Genomic DNA, 21,971 nt, shown 5'->3' on the forward strand with positions numbered 1-21,971 from the left:
TTTGAAAAGACAATGACAAGAAAACACAATTATGGATTGGATTATTGTAATTATGATAGTCAAAAAACACATTTTAAAGAAAATACATGATTGTATTTTATACAATAATACATAAACGTTGTGCCTGCACAGAGTGGATAGTCAAACAAATTGAATCATCATACATACATTATTGTATATTTATTACTTCATTTTTTTATTCTTATCGCTTTTTTATTATAGCACTAGGAATTAACAATAAGGGAAGGATTCTGGATCAGCGCCATGATGCAAACTTGTGGCCACAGTTTGAGTATGTGAGCGAGAGGAGCAGCGGAGGAGAGGAATTGGACTTTTCTGTGAGAGAGTGGAGCATGTTGGACCCTTTCCCTGTTTCCTTCGGACCCTGGAGCCCCGGACTGCCTTTTCACTGGCACTCTGTACATGTATTCACCTGGTGTTTTCTCACTAAATAAACGCACTGTCTTCTTTCACAAGGAATTCCTGTTGTGCGCCTGAGTCCGTCTAAAGAACGTGTCAGAAAGTGTTACAGACTAGTTGAGAAAAACTGCTGCATATGTTTTTAGTCCGGGTAAGAAAAAACATAAAACTAAAAAATTTAATCTTCTGTTGCACCATCTGAGCCCATAGCAGAACCTTTGAAACATCATCATATGTGACAACAGTCAAGACAAAGGCCACTTTAATTTACTTAGCAAAATATCACAAATTTGACCCAAAAGGCTTTGTCACCTGGACACATCACAAACTGATCTGAAACAGCACAGAGTGAATATCAGAAAAATATGATGAAAAATCAAAGAAACAAACTGATTATTATTAAAATTGTGCTGTTATTAAAAAGCTAAGAATATGATCCGGGAGGATGTCAAACAACTTTTTATCCAAAAATTGATTTATATTTGATTATGAGTATTATTATTTATCCATGCGAACATGAATGACTAAGCTGCGCTGAAAGAATAAGAAATACCAACAAAAACTTAGAAAGTTGCAGCTGCCCACTGAAAGAGGCACAGAGAAAGGTTTTAAGGCTGTTACCACAACTGATATGTGTTGCTTCTTGAAAATGTTGCTTCTCATAAGCAAGTATCGAACTGAACAGGAAATTCTAAGGCCCCGAGTTTTGTGCTCAGTGAGCCAGACGTAGTTGTTCAGCAGTATCACTTATTAAAATACAGGAAAGTGTGATACAAAATACAAACAAAAAAGAAAATAAATACATTGTTAAATGAAGTCAGTCAATATCTTGCTAATTGAAGAACAGATGTTTTATAGTTTTTCCTTTATGCTACTCTTAGAAAAAGATATACACACACCCTAAAAAGTTGTGTGTGTATAAATTAACTTCAACTTTGAAATTATTCTGTTAAAAAACAACTTATTTTAACAAATGCAGTATCATTTCCTGGAGTATATGGATGACAAAGACTACAAATAATGAGGACACTTTTTTGTTAAGATGAAGAGATGTTCAACATTTGCATGAAAACTGTCCCAACGAACCAATGGGGTTTGTTGATAACATTAGGCTGTTTGATTGGTGGATCCATCACTAACTAAAAAATGAGGCTTAAAAAGGTCCCAGCACAGCATTCACTGCAAGCTGAATTACAGCAATGGCTCATCTGAAGCTTCTTCTTCTTCTGTGTGTTGGTGAGTGAAATATTGCACTTATTTCTCAGGTTGCGACAAATTCTGTGTTACTAAAGGATTATTTAGGTTTTCACTAAACCACCAGATACTGTTTTTGTTCTTCTTTGTCTCTGCTTTGATATCAGTTATTATACATTTGTCAGAATGTTACAGTATCAGGAACACTGTCTCTACAGTATGATTGTACTTTTTCTTCTTTTCATCAATTTGCAGACACATTTCTGCAACTATATTAACTAGAAAGAATATGTTGTTCTTCAGATGGAAGAAACAACCAGTTGTGAGTAAATTATTTTCTTTTTCAGGCATCACAGTCAGCACAGGAGTAGATTTGCACAAAAGGATCTATGGAGGCCAAAAGTGTCCAGACACTGAGCGTCAGTATCACGTGAAACTAAAGGCAACCAATGCAACACATGAAAGTCTCTGTGGTGGCTCACTGATCCATGAACGGTGGATTCTGACTGCAGCCCACTGCTGGGAAAATGAACCTGGATGGTGAGAAAACAACAGTTTCACTTATAAATGTTTTTAATAGAATTTAAAAGTTAGGACAGTATTTCAAATGCTCATGTTTTGTAATTAGAGTTGCTTACACTCATTTCCCCTTGTGCAGGGATATGTATGCAACTTTAGGAGTTCATCCATCATGGATAAAGTTATTATTTCAACGATCTTCAGATAAAAAAAAAAGGTCAAAATCACAAGTGGATCATTTTTTGTGGGCATAAATACAATTGATGACATCATGCTACTGGAAATTCCTTCACAACCAGGCAGGAAAACCGTTGCCTTACCAGACTGTGCAAATCCTCCCAAAATGTAAGTTGTGCGCTTACCTAATAAGTCTGAATCCTTTCTGACTTTTCCACTTTTTTATTTTTATTTATTTGTATTATGATATTTCTTTATTCACAATGTTGAATATAAATGAAACTTGTATGGTTTGGATACTTACTAAAACAATATATGAAAGTGGCCACTTTCATGAGTAAACCATATCAGCCTTATATGATTCACTATATGAAATAGGCCAAATCTGCCAGTCTTTTATAAGTTTTCACTATTTCTTTTCCATATGGGACAGCTCAATCAACACAATATCACAGTAAAAACTTACATTACACTAAAGAAGGAGTTTAAACATAAACAACAGCAATGACAAACTCCCTCAGCAAGCATAATGTTTTTGTGGGATTGCACCACTATTCAATAACAAGTACAATCCTTCCAACTTTTCTTTATGTCAGGGCTCTGTGGCAGGCCTGAGGTGCCTCAGGCAGGGATGAGGACGCAAAATACAGGACTCATAGAGAATGAGTGGCAAATTAAAGAACCTCAGCTTTATTGCTGGCATGAAACAAAACATAAACCAAACTGAGAATGGTATGACAAGAACACATAGGCAATTCTGAGGATACAACACGACAGCGAGCAAAGGAAAACACAGGGCTTATATACACAGAGGCGTAATCAGGGAATGGGAAACAGGAGGGAGACGCAGCTGGGAGAAATTAGGGGTAACGAGTAGGGATGGGTATTGATAAGATTTTCACGATTCCGATTCCATTTTCGATTCTGTTTAACGATTCGATTCTTTATCGATTCTCTTATCGATTCTTTTTAAAAAAGGAGAACACTAAAGTCAATTAGCTTAGAACTTTGTTTTATATCTTCTCTTTGAACAAGATAGAAATTTAGGAGTAACATGGCCTTACAAACCTAACAGTGAGATCTTAAGAGATCCACAGCCTACGGCTCTTCAGTGGTGTGTCACAGGGTCCCCAGGAAAAAAAATTGTAAATGTAAAATAATAAAACAAATATTCTTCTGTAGCAATAACAAAGTATAACATAAATTATTCTGTAGCAATTACACAAGAATATCCAGTAATGTCTCTGCCTACAATTAAACACATTCACTTACCGAAAATCGGGGGCATCTACTGTGGCAAATGGGTGCAAGCCTTTTACCACAAACTTAGTCACTGCTCGGTGACATTCGTCTATCCTGGCCTGAAAGGAGACGCTACCGGTAGACTTCAGCGAGAACTGCCAGCATCTGAGCCAGACTCTGTCTGTCTCTCTCATCATGGTCACCTAAATGCACAGTAATGGCAGGTTTTGTAATAAGGCCGATCGCGCTAACATAATATGTGCTGTTAGTTGATTATTTACCTGCCGCATTAACGGGAGAGGACGTGCAAGCGTTACCGCTGCTGCTGGGTTGAGATTCACGAGTCTGGAGCGGAATTAAAGAAGCGACATTCATTTAACGTTATCGTGTGTTTTGTGAGCAAATGCTTTTGCATATTCGTAGTGTTTCCTCCCTTAAATGAAATGTCTACTTTGCAAGTTGCCCCGTTGTCATCCGTTCTCGTAAAGTATAACCAAACTTTTGAGCGTTTGAGCCGCCATGTTTCCTGCCAGGTAAATGACGCTCCGCAACGTGGTGACGTCATTCAGGGCGACTGGAATCGATAAGGGAATCGTTTGCAAAAATGGCAAACAATTCCAAGGAATTGAAACAGTGGGAACCGGTTCTCAACAAGAACCGGTTTTCGATACCCACCCCTAGTAACGAGACAGGGGGAAGCAAAACTGAATACACTGACATAAGACATGGACCTCCAAAGTAAAACAGGAAACAATCCACAAAGGCGCAGATTTGACACTGAACTAAACCTACACAAAGTACGAGGGCACAAGACATAAAACCTAAGAACAAAACCCTAAACCAGAATAAACTGAAACATGGAATTAAAACAAGACAATCAGAATACATAAAAACCATAATACATAAAAATATAACAAACTGAAAATGCTGGGTCAAAATGACCCAGAACCGTGACACGTTATACTGTACACATTAACATCATTAACAACATTAAAAATAGTATTTCTATGTCTTTTAGACAGTGAATTTCATTCAGCAAGTGGAATATGAAACATGAATGAATATAAAATAGGACCATTTAAGAAAAATAATATAATATAGTAATAATAAACATACTAATACCAGTTTAAAATAAATGATTATCATTTTCATTCATTCCCTCTAAAGAATAACTCTGTACTGTGTAGTCTGTTTGTAACAGGCAGCAGGTTTTTGTCCTTCCCAGGTTTGTATGTCTGGAGTTTAACCTCTGGCTCTGTTTCCCTTCTTATTTTGGTAGTCTCGGTGTGTGTTGTGTTCAGTTTTGCTCCCCCTGTTGTTTGCCTGATTGAGTTCACGTGTGTTACCTCATGTGTCCCATCTGCCTGATTACTTTGTGTGCATTTAAGTCCTTTGTTTTGTACTTTTGTTTGTCTGGATCTCTTTCTGGCTGTGTCCTGTTTGTCTGTTGCAATAGCCGAGCTAGCATTGCCAAGTACTCTATATTTAAAGCTGCTTTTGAGTTTAGTCCTGGATATTGGATCTGCCTGTCACACAGTGCATTATGAGAGTAACGGGTAAATAAGTCATTACTGAAAGAAATGTGATTCCTTTTAAGGCTGCTTGACTAAAGTGAAAATCATACAACATATTGAACTTCTAATCTGTCTTCATAGAGGTGTCCTTTAACAAATGTGAATTTAAAAAACAGTGAATAAGCTTTGAGATTGTATATAAGATCATCTTGTAGGGAAGTCATGGAATCCATTACCCACAACTAATAAGCAGGGTAATAAGAAAATATAATTTGATATAATATTATAAATGAAACCATGAAAGCCACTTACAGTGTTTGTTGCTCTAACTGATAACACGAGGCTCAGTGAAGCAAAAAATGTATCCAACCATGGAACGGTTTTCAGAACGGGACTTAGAAAGGTTCAAACAAGTTAATGCAGCAGGAGAAGATGGTTATCACGCAGGTCAGGGCAGTAGTCCATCAACAGGATGACATCATACTTGTGAAGTTTCAAACCCATGACTGACATTATACCTGCATCTCCACCTGACTGACATCAACGATAATATCACTGAGCCTGGATCAAGAGTTAAGATTCCTTGTTTTGATTTTAGGAGTTACATCCATGACACGCAGTGAATGACAATGAAACACGTGTGGCAGACAGTGATGTGTGATATCTGAACCCTCAGTTACTCAGAGTTAGTAGCTGTAGCTGGACTGGAAATCCCCAGCATGCAGTGTACATCATTATGATTTATTATTTTATTCTGTGTTCACAAGACACGTGTGGATGTGGAATTAATTTGTGACAATTTTTTCTGTTTCTAGAAATGACGTCGTTCAGGTGGCAGGCTTTGGGAATTACCAGGTAGATAAGAACAACAATGAAAGTAAGAATAATTTTCTTGATTAGGTCAGTTTATTTTAAAATCTGATTTTGCTTTGTGTGTTATTATAGTTATATTTAATTTTGTATGAAAAAAAAGTTGTTGTTTTTTTGTCTCTTTTTTTTTTTACAGTGTATATATTATATGCCAGGTTCCCACCTTTTTAGATGCAGTTTTTTTTTAAGAAAACATTTTGCTTGAAAAATATTTGAATTGTTTGTAGAAATAAAGGAAAAGATCATTTTCCTTAAGATTTTAGCTTTTGAAAGGTTATGAATGACTTTTGTTCTTTTCTTTTTTTTTTTTTCTCTAGTCACTGGCCAACCACCTCATCTAAAGTGTGCAGACATGCATGTTGTTGACTGTGGACCTACCAGAAACTCTCAATGTGATGCACATGTGCCGTATAACAACAGGCTGTGTCTGAAAGAACCTAATGTAGATACACGTGAGGTAAGTTGACTGCTAACATTACTGTATATCATCTGTGTATGTTTTAGATCTTTTGGAAGAAACTTAAACACAAATTATATTTTTCTCTCTCAGGGTGATTCTGGTGGTGGAGTGATTTACAACAACATGATTTATGGGGTAATCAGTAGCGGTTATAAACGTGCCTGTACTGGACCAGCTGTTACTGTGAATGTCTGTCCTTACATGAACTGGATAAACCAGAAAATTAATCCATGAAGTAATGGAAAATAACTGAAGGAAAATAACATTCAGAATAAACAATCATCTCTACATGAAACTTGTGTGCTGTGTGTTGTGTCCAAAAAACTCACTGAAAAGCCTTCAGCTAATCCAAAATGCTGCAGCAAGAGTCCTGACAGGGACTAGAAAGAGAGAGCATATTTCTCCTGTTTTGGCTTCCCTTCATTGGCTTCCTGTTAAATCCAGAATTGAATTCAAAATCCTGCTCCTCACATACAAGGTCTTAAATAATCAGGCCCCATCTTATCTCAATGACCTTGTAGTACCATATCACCCTATTAGAGCACTTCGCTCTCGCTCTGCAGGCCTACTTGTTGTTCCTAGAGTATTTAAAAGTAGAATGGGAGGGAGAGCCTTCAGTTTTCAGCCCCCTCTTCTGTGGAACCAGCTTCCAGTTTGGATTCGGGAGACAGACACTATCTCTACTTTTAAGATTAGGCTTAAAACTTTCCTTTTTGCTAAAGCATATAGTTAGGGCTGGACCAGGTGACCCTGAATCCTCCCTTAGTTATGCTGCAATAGACATAGGCTGCCGGGGGATTCCCATGATGCATTGAGTTTTTCCTTTTTTTTGAGTTTTTCCTTTTCCAACTTTTGCATTGGTGATGGAGCTGCACCAAGAAATTCTTGGCCCATTGGCCGCATCACTGAAACCATGGCCGATGCACACGGAGTAGTTCGCCGTGTTAGAGTTAAGACACGAACAAATGAGCTGGAGAGGCCAATCAACAAAATATGTCTCCTGGTGGAGGCCATCTAGAGGAAACAATGAATGTTTGCCTCCAACTGAGCCAAGTTCTGGAACCTCTGGCTCTACATTTACACTGACACTCACTTTGCTCTACACTCCATTATACAACATACACCTTTTTTGAATACACACAAAGCAAACACATGAACAACAGAGACTTGAAATCATAGAACATTGACCTTTCCTTTTGTTTGGTTTTTAAGAAGACTTATACGGATGGACTACTGAAGAAAATTATTGGTATTGCATTTTGTGATGGCCACTTAGACAGATATAATTCATGTTACACAGGAATTAGGGGCCAGAATGTTGTGGCCATTTTTGTTGAATGTTTATAAAATGCAATTTGTATTCATTTTTTGTTTTTTCTTTAAAGGTGTAAGAATATACTGACCTGGTTTTGTTATGTAAATTTGTAATTAATTTTATTGGAGAAGCTTTTGGAAAGTGATTGGTTTATTAGCTTATGGACCCTCCCATTAATCAAGAGATTAAGAGCACCCTGGATGGGTGTGGTAAAGAGGTTTTTTGTTTGCCAAATGTCAGATAGGAAGACGGGAGGGTTAGAAAATGATTTTTTGACCACTTTTGAAGTTGTTAAAGCAAATTAAGTTAACTTTCGTTTAATTTTAAGTTTTAAGAAGTTATTTTGCTGATTTCTGTTTATAATGTTCCACGAAATAAACGGCATATGATTTTTAAACAATGGAGTCAGAAGTGCGTTCTAAAACAAACCTCCCATTGCCACCCACGGCCTTTTCTTGGACTTTTTTGGTGTTTGGAACGTAAAAGGCCGCGACACTCACATTTGCTGCAAACACTCGTTTTACCATGTTTTGATACAGGATTCAGTTGAAATCAGGCAAGAACTGGACTTGTTTTTTATAATGTGCTCTTGTGAAATGATTGTGTATCGCATATGTTTGATTTGACTTTCTGCGAGACAACAGTCGTCCGCTGACCAAAAAAGTTTTCCAAATACCTCCACGTGATCAAGCCTGGATTTAGAAAAGAATAGCAAAAAAATCTGCACGTCCTGCTTCACATGCAATTTGTGTTTGTGTGTTCAGAGGCGGCGGCGAGAGGGGAAACCTCGGCTCATCCAGCTGGAGAGCCTGACCAGGAGGAGTCGAACATTAACTCTGCTCTTCCAGGGCACCCTGCAGACTCAGCTGCTGGCAACAGCGAAGTAGTGCGGCCGCCGCTGGGATGACGTCCATCACAGGTCGACTGCAGGTATGCGAGTCAGACCTTCTGAGGAGGGTTTCACTTTTCTCTCTTCTTTATAATTGACCCTTTTTCTTTTAAAGAACCATTTTGAAAAAAAAGGTTCTTTAAAATGTTTTTTAAAGAGCCATTTGAAGGACCCATTTCTTGATGGTTCTATGGGGCACCTTTAATGGTTCTTCAATGAACCACTGAAAGAAATAGTTTTAAAGAACCATTGTTTGAAAGGTTCTTTGTGGCACCAAAAAAGGTTCTTCTATGGCATCAGTCTAAAGAACCACTTTTGGTTCCAGTTGGCACCTTTATTTTTCTGAGTGTAGTAATGAAGAAGGCCCAGAGCCAGTCTTCCCCGGCCCAAGTTGAGATGCCGTCATCTAAAAGATGTCACCTGGCAGACTGCCCTGGCACAACATCACCTGCCGGCAAAGACAGTGTGGACATTCTGGAGTCAATCGATTAGCGATTGTCCAGTTTTGATGCGAGGCTGTCCCTGGTGGAGATCTTACACCGGGAATTTAAATATCTGAAAGAATCCCTGGAGTTCAGCCAGCAGCAGGTGGAAACACTTGCTGTGGAAAACACCACCAGGCAAAGACCCTGTATTTCCTTCCAGTTTAAAAAACATAGAAAATAAAAAAATAAATAAAAGAGACCGTTATCAATCGACAAGCCTGTAGCATGAGAGATAATCTTGTGTTTTCTGGTATTCCAGAGTCTGCCAGAGAGGACCCGGAAACCACCGTGAGAAGCTTCATTAAAACCCACCTGAAGCTGCCGGAGGACACGGTGAAAAACATAGGGTTTGAAAGGGTGCATCGCATTGGGGCTCCGAAGACAGGAAGTGGGAGACCACGGCCTATTGTGGCCAAATTCGGCCACTTCAAGCAGAAGGAGAAGGTGAAGTGTCGCGGCAGAGAGCTGAAAGGAACGGATTTCAGCGTGAATGACCAGTTCCCCAGAGAGATCCTGGAACGACGCAAGGTCCTGTTCCCAATCCGCCGTAGCTCTACGTGGAGGGACAGCTCTACCGCGACCCCGGCATCACTCCATGGCTGTATTGACCGCACACCAGATAAGAATCCGATACACTATTCTCTTCGCTCACACTCTCATGTATTAACTTTTGCTTAACTATGTAATATCAGTTTGCTACTTCAGTATAACATCACCGTCACTCTCCGTCAATGCCTTAATTTGAATGTTTCCAAGAAAAAAGGTTAAAAATATTTAACCAACTTAAAAACCTACAGGCAGACATTGTTTTATTACAAGAGACTCACTGGCCTGTCACAGGTTTGAATGAACTTAAAACACCTGAGTTTCCTAATGTGTTTTCAGCCTGTTATAATTCTAGACAAAAAGGAGTAGCCATTTTAATACAGAAAAATATTAATTTCACAACATTTGATACAGTTATAGATCCCGAGGGCAGATTCCTAATCCTTAAACTATCTATATTTAATCAAAAGCTATGTATTGTAAGTGTATATGGTTCAAATGTTGATGACCCCTCATTCTTCCACAGATTTTTTAGTGCACTCTCTCAACACCTAGATTGCACACTTGTTCTTGGGGCCGACCTTAACCTGGGGTTAAATGAAGAAATCGATAGGCTCAATACAGCAGGAACTCAGTGCAATTGGCAATCCACAAATATAATCAAACAGTATATAAGCAACCTTGGTCTTGCGATGCATGGCGCTCCCTTCACCCCAACAGTATTGAATATACTTTCTTTTCACATGTCCATCACTCCTACTCTTGCCTGGATTATCTCCGAGTCAGCAGCTCACTGCTGAGTGACATTTCAGACACTGAGATTCACCCTATACAGGGCTCGCAAAATTCCCTTCTACTGCAACGAGGCGGTCTGCTTGAGAGAAGGGTTACATCTCCTGGGTCTAGGTACGGTTTGCCCCTCTGGGGGCAGGGTACCGGGACCTGGGATATAGAGTATGTTTGGGGAGTGTGAATGTGTGTACATTTTCTATTTGTGTCTGTCTCCACGTCAGGTGAACGCCGAGTATTTGTTTGTGTATATGGGGGTGGAAAGGCACGTTTGTGTCTGCGTGCGCCTGTTCATCTGTGTCTATATGTCAGGTTGGGTCTTAGACTCCACCCCTCCGGGAACATCTCAGGCTCTCCGGGGTATAGAGACTTATCTCCCCTCACCACACTCCATGCCGGTGACTGATGCCCTCAGACATTGGTGTGTTGGTGGCTCTTGGTGTCTGGGGCTGGGTGCTCATATATGTACCGCCTCACTCTTGGTGGCTGATTGGCGGGGCCTGGCGCCTGTGGCTCGGCTGGGCCCCTTCCGGGGGGTGGGATGCTCTCAGGCCTCTGGCCTCTGGGCCTGAGGCTCGGTCCTCTCTGGCACAGCCGGCTGCCGGCAGAGCCTGCGGGCACGTTCTGTTGAAAGCCGTACATGTCCAACTAACGCATGAAGTGTTAAGTACATTCATGGCAGAAGTAATGGCAATAATGAATGCAAGACCACTTGTACCAGTCTCAACAGATCCAGACAAACCAAACCTTCTCACTCCAGCAATGCTCCTTACACAAAAGGTCAATGCATTATCTGCACCAACAGGAAGCTTTGGACCGCCAGACCTCTACTCAAAGCAATGGAAGCAAGTACAGTGTTTGGCAGACTCTTTTTGGAAACAGTGGAAAAGTGAATATCTTTCAACACTACAGCCAAGGAGAAAATGGACTGATGATAAAACAAACATAAAAGTTGGTGATGTTGTGCTATTGAAAGATGCTCTCGCACACAGAAATGACTGGTCCATGGGAAAAGTTGTAAGAACATTTGAGAGCAAGGACAATAAGGTTCGAAAAGCAGAAGTAAAGACTGTGAAAGATGGAAATGAAAAAGTGTTTTTGAGACCCATCGCTGATATGGTTTTGCTTTTATCAAGTGATAAATAAGTGTTTGAAATAGCCCTAAACTGTTCAAAATGTTTATTAGAGAAGTTTCTTCTAGTGGCACAATTATATTGTACCAGGCGGGGAGTGTTCTGCCTTTTGTAACTTAAATCGGATATTATAGTTGTAAGCTGCCCTAGAGCTCCCTCTAGTGGCTACTTTGGGTTCGGTTACTTTGGGAAAGGAAAAAATGAGAACGTGAAGAAGAAATAAAAGATGGCGGAAAGTGATACCGTAATGTTATCGTTCTAAGCTGATACGGACCTTAAAATGTTGTTGCCTTGGACAAGATATGTCTGTAAGTATGAGTGTCGATAAAATAATTATTATCTTTTGTTTTGTGTAAAAATGGTACGATAATTTGTACATTTGAAAGTTTTATCTTGTTAGCTTGCAGTAAGAGGGTAACAAGCTAGTTTACAATGTTAGTTAGCTAATACAGTATTTTGTACTTTCAGTTTTACGATGGTCAAAGAGAAGGCAATGGTCAGAGGCCATTCTTCAATAAATCAGCGCAAAAAGGAAAATAAGTCTGGTTATTGGAGCATCGTTATCTCGCTGTCTAGCTGGTGAATCTAAGAGACTCAGGGCGAGGACAGCACAATGATATTAATATGAAATCTTAAAACTGACATGAAAGATGTATTTGAATGAATCATCTCTGTGAAAGATAAAGGAACAGACGCCCTGCTGCTATGTGCACAACACGGACAGGAGGAACAAATTATTTTGTATTTTTATTTTTTTGTATTTGGCTTAATCCTGAAGTATAAATGGTATGGGAATAAAATATCTTAATATTGACCGAACTGCTTTGTTGTTGTTTCAGTTAGTCTCAGTCAGCCTGCACCCTTATAAACTTGGCTGTTTGTTGCTTTGAAACCCTCTATGCATGATAAGGTCAGTGGCTTTATTGCTTCCTTTGGCCAACTTCTTGTCCCAGCAGGGTATCTGACGAACAGCAGGGTGTAGATGTTGCCCTGGATCTTGTCCTCCCCATTTGGCTGACTCCTCAGAAGTCACCTTACTCTCTGCAGGTGTTTGGTGGTTGCAGCTTGCCAAGCGGCCTCTTCATGGTTGCCATTTGCCTGTGTGATTCCAAGGTACTAGTACTATAGCTGTCCTCAATGTTTGAAATGGTTACTTTCTGGTAATGCAATCAGACTACAATTCTCCGGTAGGAATGACAGTCCAGTGTCATTGCTGGTTGCTGCATTCAACAACAGAAGCTTGGCATGTTGTAACATCTATAAGGATGATTTGTTTGTCAGTCCAGGCATGATTTAGGTGATCCAAATGCAATTACCTGAACAAAGTCTTTAATGTTGTCCTAACTTCTTTTAAGTACAGTAGCAGTGGGTGTGGGTTGGAGTTGCAATGACCTTCAACCTGCAGGTGACCACACCATTTATGACGGAGAACTCATCTCCATGTGTCATGCAAGGAAACAATCATATTCTTTAAAGCACAGTTATATTTGCTCTACTTAAAAAAAAAAAGAAAGAAAAAAAGATGTCTGCTCTCGCAGAACAGAAAAGATTGACAGGGAAAGTTTATTTCTGCTGCTTGTATCCGTGATCTCGTTCTTTCAATCTTTAAATCAAGCTTATGACCATAGGTGAAGATAAGGACGTAGCTCAGACAGTAAATTGAGATCTTTGCTTTTACACTCAGCTCTGTCTTCACTTCAAACTGGGAGTTTAAGATCTTCTGAACCAGGGCCTCTGTCAGATGTCTCCAGCTCAGCTCCTCTCCTCACCTGAGTGTCCAGACCATACAGCCGCAGATCCTCAAGCTGTTTATTGAGGTCAGTATCTCTCAACCCAAGACACTAACTCGGGCTCCCTCCCCAGTGTCCCGAGAGGTGACATTTCATGTCCCACTCATCAGCCACTGATAGCTCTGACCACCGTCCGACAAACAATAATGTCATGAAAGCATATTTTAATAAAGGGCTTTGCAAATATAGCTATTAACTTTTCGACAGTCCCGGCAGGCACACGACCTGGCCACCCGTGTATCCGGCAGGGAAAGTACCTCCAGGACACTCAGGCCCACCCGAGCCCAGGCTTCTCGTTGAGAAGAGGGTGTCAATTGCATTCAGGGAACAGATGATGATCAAATCCATTATTGATGAGATAGCAGAGTAAAGTTACAGCAAATGGAAAGTGCTCTGTACAAAACCTGGAGCTGTACTCAACTACAATACTTTAGACTTTTTTTTCAAAAGGCATCAACAGCACAGACACAGTGGATATCATTCACAGAACAATGTTTTCAACCAGGATGTAAACATTTTTATTTCTGCTCTTAGGTTGTTATAATTGGACATTTTCACATGTTTTCAGTGAGACAAAATGTTCACACTTCAGATGTTTTGTTAAATCCAATTGTTTATTTGATTGGTTGATGGTAGTTTTTCATGGGTAAGATGTTATAATACCCTGGTTCACTCAGTGATTACTCCGTCTCCTAAAAATCTTCTTTAATTCAGTTCAATTCAATCCAACAGTACTTACATACAAATGAATTGAATTGAACTGAACTAAAGAAAAAACCCAACAATCCCCTATGAGCAAGCACTTGGCGACAGTGGGGAGGAAAAACTACCTTTCAAAAGGTAGAAACCTCCGGCAGAACCAGGCTCAGGGAGGGGTGGCCATCTGCCGCGACCGGTTGGGGGGTGGAGCCGATGACAAAGTTATACACAACTAAATATTAAAGCAAATAAGCTTTTAAATGGGTATTTTGGCACTGGAAGTGACTGATAATATTTAGTTGTATATTACTGTGATTTTATAGGAGACGGAGTGGAAGTCACTTAAGTGAATAGTCTCCAAAACCAGTTGCGCTTCTTTTTCTTTTTTGGTTTTTCTTTTGGCACTTGGTCATCTCGGGCCTCTGGCCTTTCTGGTTTGGTAGCGCTGGCCTCCTCTTTTTCTAGCTGATTGTCCTGGAGTGTCTCGTTTCGGGCTGGAGAATTTTCAGGATTGGCAACGTTGGACTGGTCTTCTTGCTGTTTTATTGTCTCTTCCAGAGACAGCAAAAACTCCTGAAGTGTGATCTTTTCTTCCTCTGTTTGCCCGAGTTGGTTGCGGATTGTTGTGTTCTCCAGCTTTTGCTCCACGATTTCCTGGTGGGAAGCTTTGGTTTTCTCCAGCTCTTCTTTTAAGTTTTGCGCCTTCAAATCATTTTTTTCACAAAGAGCCTCACTGGTGCTGAGTTTGTCTTTCAGCTCAGCGAGCTCACAGTTGGCTCTTTGTTCCTGATCTTTGCGCTTTGCAACTTCCTCTTCAAGATTCTTTTGAGTTTTGAGGAGCTGCTCACGGAGTTGTTCGATCTCTTCTTGCTGTTTTTTGCACTGGACCTCCAACTCAGCTTCCCGAACAGTTTTTACGTCTGTAGAGTCTGTGTGTGAAGCTTCTGCAGTTTGTGTTGAAGCGTCCACACTCAGCTCTGCAGCTGTGACAGCTGTGTTGCTGTCTTCAACAGGAGCCTCACTCACCTCAGGGGTGAAGTTCTCCTCGGGTGTCTTTCTACGAGCCTCTTCCAGCTGTTTTTGGAGCTCAAGGATGGTTTTTTGAGCGTTTTGTCTGTGGCACTGTAGCTGCAGACGAACCCAATCATTCTGAGTTTTAGCTGCAGCAGCTTTGTGGTTTGCAGCTGTCATTTTATACAGATTGGTTTTGCACGTGTGCTGAGCCTCCTGCAGGTGGAATCTCAGCGCACCCAGTTCATCAGTCTCATTGTATGGACGACTGCCATCATTTGGTGTTAAGTGAGGCTGTAGCTGAGGTGGCCCATCGTTGTTGTTATGGTCAGGATGGGGCTGATGTGGCACAGGCCCTCGTTTTGGCAAAAACTGTGGATTTGGCCAGTGTTGCCCAGGCCCATTATTGGGTTTAAAATGGGCATTGGGCTGATGTGGCACAGGCCCTCGATTGGGTCCAGGGTTTCTGGCTCTGGGGTTTGGGTTTGCATTTTCCTGCATCTTCTTCTTGTTTGCACCCTTTGGTTTGGCAGCATCAGATGGAGTCCCCTCATTTGGTGCCTTGTTTTTCCCTCTTGGGTTTGGGTTTTGCTGCTTAGGGCGAACAGCGGCCGATGAGGTCCCTTCCTGGGGATCAAGGTTTTGCTGCATATGTTGCATTTTTCTTGTCTTTTGTCTTACAATGTCGAATGATATTTGTTCTATTCGATCGGGGTTTGGGTTTGTTGCATACACTTAACGTGTCAAATCCTTGTCTAAAGGTTGGCTCGTGGTGTGTTCCTATACAGTTGCACAGTTCTGAGACATACTGAGAGCACGCTGGTGTCCTATTTATAGACCTGGAGTGTGATGTCAGGGAGTGCAAATGGAGTGTGATGTCATCCACTTAGAATGCAAAATGTGATGTCATCAGCTTAGCAGAGTCTTGTTTTTCTTTGAAATAGAATTCTACCAAACTTAAATAAAAGTCTTTAACTTTGTACGAGATGGTAAATTCCCAATCGAAAGGCCAAATCTACCCGAGAACTTCAGGAGAAGATTACACAAATAGCTGAGAAGCTTCAATAAATGCTTCAGGATCAACATGTTTTCTACATACACCTTTAGGATGTTGCATCTTCAAAAAATAAAAATGAAATGACTGAGCCTCACACAGGAATATTGCTGCTACTTGTTTACTGAACCTTCTCTTAGCCACATGTTCATAACATCAGTGTCCGTTCACTGCCTCCTGCAGGACGCTCTCTTCTTCCACTTTCTTACAGAACTGATACTGCCTCTCCTGGCATTACCAGTGTAACAACACACTATGTCCTTTATCACACTCATTCTATCTGTCTGTTTCTTCAGATGAATAACATGAGCTTGTATCTATGTATCTGTATCTATGAATAATAAATGTTTTCCATACCAATATATTTATATAACAAATATTTTTTTACGATACCACAAAAAATATTTTCCATTCACCCAAACAAATTTGAAAAGAGCCTTTTTCATATTAATTTCTGTCCCAATGCAAAAAGATGTATGTTCAAAGCTTCAAGTTTAAAAGGAAATAATTTTATTTAACACTGTCCAGTTGGAGGTTTGCTATATTGTATAGTATTGAACTGTAAGTCTGAAATAGGTCAGTTTGATAAAATATGATATTAATATGAAATCTTAAAACTGACATGAAAGATGCCCATAATCCACGATGTGTTTGTGTTCTCTTTTCCAGTGCTGAGTTTTCATCACATAGCACCAGAACAACAATGACACTTCTTCTATGTGTAGGTAAATCCATGGAGTACCTGCGCTGCCTGTACTTTAGGATGAAGGAGCAGGTGTTCAAAGGATCAAGACCCTATGAATCAGCACCGCTAGAGGACTTCCTCAAAACAGAGTTTGGAGAAAACACCAAGATGACTGACATAAAGTTCCCCAGGTAGATATCTGAATGTGATAATAGGCAGAAAAATGCCAAGAAAAAGCTAAAATTCAAAAGAATTGCAGACCTCTGCCCAAGCTGCTCGTCATCTGGGCAGCATTTACTTTTAAGCAAAGAGTAATGTATCTTCTATTAAAACATTGTGTACAAGCAGGCAATAGATAATAGGTATTGATTTGTAAATAGCTGAAATAACTTGAGCTTATTATATAATATTATAATGCAGTTTATTTCTAACCAACTAGCAGCTCATTCATCATCGTGTGAAACAAAGTGAAACAAAGGCAGATGTGATACGTAAAAGTGAGGTCAGAGGTCAAATGTGACATGATATTTAAATGGTAACTATAGTGTGACATTTAGAATCCCCATATAGCAGAATCATTTCCTAAGTAATGCCAATACAAACGAAGGCAGCAGAATTTTAAACACCATTTTAAGAAAATTGACATTTTATGAAAGTTTGAACTTATCTGACCTCGAAGAAGACGTCAGAGACAGTAACATGATATTTACAATCCCCATATACCATTCCCTATATATTTATATGTTGTCAATACTGACAATGGCGGTAATAAACAGTTATAAATAGCTCTAAATAGAATTATTATCACTTTAACCTTGAGTTTTACATTGAAGGCGAGGTCAGAGGTCAAATGTGATTAACATGAACCCACTCTACACTCCTACAAAGTTTTATTATAATTCATTCATAACTTTTCGACCTGTCACGCTTACAGAGAGAATGACAAATTGTTGCGTTCTAAATGTTATGCAGCCCTCTGCCACAAGATGGCGCTGCAGCTTTTCCATTGCTATAGAAAAGCACCAGAAATTTGTTAATGCAGCCTGGATCTTCTTTTAAGTCTGTCATTGTTCAGACCTCAGTGTTTCTTAGGTTTTATACTAATCAATTAGCCAAAGATTTTTCCTTATTTACTCGACTAAGAATTTAGTCGCCCCAGTTTCTGCTGGTGCTAACAGTGTCATATAAAAGCTTTAAATATCCCACTCTTTTGCTGTGATTGGTCAGTTTTTAAAACTTTGAGCTGGTTTTACCCTGATGTGTTAAATTGAGTCACCTAATTTTTTTCCGAGGTTCAATTCCTGAGAATTAAAAAAAGGTACTGACTTGCTTAGATATGTGTAGCATGGCTCTCTTAACACTAAAATAATACATCTGAAGCCAGATTGGTTTTAAAAATATTTTTGTAATTTGGTTGAAATGCTGCTGTTCAAATTTTCAGGTGTTTAAGGAGAACAGGCAAACATCCTTTCACTTCTTTCTTTCTTTACAGGGTAATGGTGACCAGTGTTCTGGCAGACAGACATCCAGGCGAGCTTCATATATTCAGGAACTATGACCCTCCATCTGTCTCCAGAGAGGCCCCATACACCACCACTGCCACATTCAAGCCTCTCACCATCCCACAAGGCACGTCAGATATCACCTGTGTTTGTCGGCTACAGCACCAGCCCTCAAATGTCAAATGTATTAAATGGGATAGTGAAGTGCTCTGAACATACCACTGGATGGCACCAAAGGAATTTTCAGAGCTCATATTTTAATGTGAGGGTTATGTTCTTTCACTTCACTGAGGCAATAAAAGCTGAAAACTAAGCCTGTGTTTGAACACAACACTGAAACTGAGACTGTGTCCTGTTCATGAAGGAGTCGTGTCCTGTGCTGTTTGAGTCCCAGCCGTGTTGTTGTTACAGGCTGGGAGGATGAAGATGTGTTGATAGTAGGATACACAGAAGAGCCACCCAGAAAGATAAGGAAGGTGACAGATGAAGGTGTGTGTATGCGTACAGGACCAAGTCCTGGAAAGTCGTGAAAAAGACAGACCGGAAGTGATAATTATGAACTCAGAACAGTGTAATTGCATTTACTATGCATGACTTTCTTACTTATATCCTTGTGTTCATATCAGAACAACTTGTATGGCGAGCTGCTCGCTCCAGCGGCGCTGCTCCCACCTACTTCCGACCAATGGGGCGCTTTCTGGATGGAGGGCTGCTGGCCATTAACCCGACACTAGATGCCATGACAGAAGTCCATCAGTACAATAAGGCCTTAAAAGCAGAGGTAGGCAACCGGAGCTCTATTCACTTTCCTTCCTTTATGCACTTAATGGACGTTAAGCCACATGGATTTGTTCGTGACTTCTTCTCTGCACGTGTGTCTCTTAGGGCCGTGAGAAGGACTTAAAGAAGCTGGGTATAGTGGTCTCTCTTGGAACAGGTGAGCCAAGTAATTGTGTGTCAAAATGTTAAATTATGTGAGTCATATCTCTTCTTCTGTGTCTTTAATATTCATTAAATGCAAAGTAAACTGATATATACACACACTGGCCACTTTATTAGGTATATATCGCTAGTACTGGGTTGGACTCTGTTTTGCTTTTAGACCTGCCCTAATTCTGTGTGGCACAAATTCAACAAGGTGATGAAAGGATTCCTCAGAGATTTGGGTCCATATTGACGTGATTTCACAGAGTTGCTGCAGATTGGTTGGATGCACATAAATGATGTCATGTTCAAGGAACCAGACATGGCACATTATCCTGCTGGATACAGCCTTCAAAAGATTGGTACAGTGGGGTGATAAAGAACCACATAGACATACAATATAGACACGCTCAGCAACAATAGTCGGGTAACTGTGGTGTTTAAATGATGTCATTTAGCACTAAGGGGCCCAAGAGTGCCGGGAAAGTGTCCTTGAAACCATTGCACGACCAGTAGCAGTGCAGACGTTTGTGTTTTTTATGCCACATTTTGACCCAACACTCTAAATGTTGCTGCAGAATTTGAAACTTATCAGACCAGGTACTGTTTTTCTAATCTTCTGTTGTCAATTTTTGGTGACTTGTAGCCTCAGTTTGCTGTTCTTAACTGATAGAAGGACACCTGGTGTGGTCTTCTGCTGCTTTAGCCCATGCGTTTGACATGTTTTATGTTTAGAAATGCTCTTAATTACCTTAGTTGATACTAAGTTGACCATTCTCTTGTAAACCTTAGAGACGGTTTTGTGGGAAAATCCCAGCAGATCAACAGCTTCTGAAATGCTCAGAGCAGCCTGTCTGGCACCAACATCTGTGTCGCTCAAATAAAGTTTGTTCCTCATTCTGATGCTCAGTTTGATTTTCAGCAGTTCATCTTGATCATGTCTAAATGCACTGAATCGCTAAATTTTGATGTCAGTGTTTCCGTTAAGTTGTGTGATAAAAAGGATCGTAAAGTGTCACAAGGTCATGAGGTTATGTTGCATCTCGTCTTCTTCGCTGTACTCACGTGAGAACCTGAGACCAAATGCTGTAGTTTCACTTCTGTTAGAAACTCATAAAGTACCAAATAACAGGTTTACACTGCAGTCGATCAGTTTAGCACACACACTCTTTTTCTGTTGTACCATGTGGTTCAGCATTGTCTTGTAAGCAAGCCTACAGTGGAAAAGAAGCATGAAGCTCCAAAAGCTCTTCAGCAGCAATGGTGATTTTTCCTGTTGTTTTTATTTATCCCTTTTTTGCATTTAGTCTTTCTTTACTATCTTTAGCATGTCTCTCTGCACAGTTAGTTATCATTATTTTGTTTATTAATCACTGTGTCCATTGCATTGTGTGCAGATTGAGTCCCCAACTATCTCAGGAGGTGATGCTGGATGAGGTGAGCGACGCAGCCCTGGTGGACATGCTGTGGGAGACCCAGATGTATCTGTATGAGAAGAGGGAGGTCCTCCAGTCTCTGGCAAAATTACTACTGAACAACTAAAAGCACAAGAACATCACAAATGGAGGCTGTGAAGAGTGTTTGAATGGAGCAGTGAGATTACTGAGCTGTATGTCTGACTAAAAACTGTAATGTGTGTGTGTCGGTGTGCTCTGTTCAAACTGAATGAATCAGTTTGAGTATGAGTACAAACGTATTAAATATGTGGAAAGCTAACCCAGGAAACAGCTGACCTACTAAAGCCTGTTTAAAGGTGTTTTATGTAGCATCATGTGACCTTAGCACTGATCCTGTTGTGGTTGATCAGGTTTACTTCTAACATATGAACCAATGAAGAAGTTGAAGGTTGTACTGGGGAAATGTAAACTGACTGTTACAGTGTCATGTAAGTTTCCACTTCCCCCTACACTGTGGGTCAATCTACCTCTGGATTTGTTGAGGTAAATCTGGAGTGTTTCCTTCCCTTTTTTCCTCACTTGTTCATCACATTCACTTCTGACACACACTTACAAATACACCCGAGTCATTGAATTTTTCCATTAAGCTGTGTGATAAAAGGGACCCTGAATTGCCACCAGAGCATCAGCAGTATTCTCAGGTGCAGCTGAGATGGTGGTGATGTTGAACCAGTTCTGCCTTATGTGTGGGACCCACATTTGTACCTTTTCTTCCTTCCGTAGTAATCGAATGCCTTTCTGAGTTATTTATACTGACTTGAAACGCAATATTTAGCCTCATGTCTGTTGATAAAATATGATATTAATATGAAATCTTAAAACTGACATGAAAGATGTATTTGAATGAATCGTCTCTGTGAAAGATAAAGGAACAGACGCCCTGCTGCTATGTGCACAACACGGACAGGAGGAACAAATTATTTTGTATTTTTATTTTTTTGTATTTGGCTTAATCCTGAAGTATAAATGGTATGGGAATAAAATATCTTAATATTGACCGAACTGCTTTGTTGTTGTTTCAGTTAGTCTCAGTCAGCCTGCACCCTTATAAACTTGGCTGTTTGTTGCTTTGAAACCCTCTATGCATGATTAGGTCAGTGGCTTTATTGCTTCCTTTGGCCAACTTCTTGTCCCAGCAGGGTATCTGACGAACAGCAGGGTGTAGATGTTGCCCTGGATCTTGTCCTCCCCATTTGGCTGACTCCTCAGAAGTCGCCTTACTCTCTGCAGGTGTTTGGTGGTTGCAGCTTGCCAAGCGGCCTCTTCATGGTTGCCATTTGCCTGTGTGATTCCAAG

General features: G+C 40.2%; 1 protein-coding gene across 5 annotated transcripts; it reads left to right on the top strand.

The window, feature by feature from the left end:
- Positions 1 to 3,930: 3,930 nt before the first annotated feature.
- Positions 3,931 to 21,677, top strand: LOC145429548 (85/88 kDa calcium-independent phospholipase A2-like). Of its 5 annotated transcripts, none has more exons than XR_013909790.1 (9): positions 3,931 to 5,108; positions 5,882 to 5,943; positions 6,254 to 8,641; positions 9,345 to 13,370; positions 16,777 to 16,983; positions 18,285 to 18,783; positions 18,921 to 19,075; positions 19,180 to 19,231; positions 20,616 to 21,677. XR_013909790.1 is itself a non-coding variant. In XM_080303204.1 (9 exons), coding segments are annotated over exons 5-9 (339 nt in total). In that variant the 5' UTR covers positions 5,826 to 5,943; positions 6,254 to 8,641; positions 9,345 to 13,370; positions 16,777 to 16,983; positions 18,285 to 18,554; the 3' UTR covers positions 20,621 to 21,677. The 5 variants fall into 5 exon arrangements, 1 of the variants encoding a protein (XP_080159330.1); XR_013909792.1 differs by lacking the exon at positions 3,931 to 5,108 and having other exon boundaries at positions 5,823 to 5,943; positions 9,345 to 11,861; positions 12,507 to 13,370; XR_013909793.1 differs by lacking the exon at positions 3,931 to 5,108 and having other exon boundaries at positions 5,823 to 5,943; positions 6,254 to 6,393; positions 6,487 to 8,641.
- The last annotated feature ends 294 nt before the right edge of the window (positions 21,678 to 21,971 follow it).

This window comes from Astatotilapia calliptera, chromosome 6, assembly GCF_964374335.1.
Source record: "Astatotilapia calliptera chromosome 6, fAstCal68.1, whole genome shotgun sequence".
Lineage (NCBI taxonomy): Eukaryota > Metazoa > Chordata > Actinopteri > Cichliformes > Cichlidae > Astatotilapia > Astatotilapia calliptera.

Bases quoted from the DNA above. Each gene is read 5' to 3' on its own strand.
- LOC145429548 (XM_080303204.1), top strand. The intron at 18,784-18,920 runs GTGTGTGTATGC...TGTTCATATCAG, and splicing joins AAGGAAGGTGACAGATGAAG to AACAACTTGTATGGCGAGCT. The intron at 19,076-19,179 runs GTAGGCAACCGG...TGTGTCTCTTAG, and splicing joins ATAAGGCCTTAAAAGCAGAG to GGCCGTGAGAAGGACTTAAA.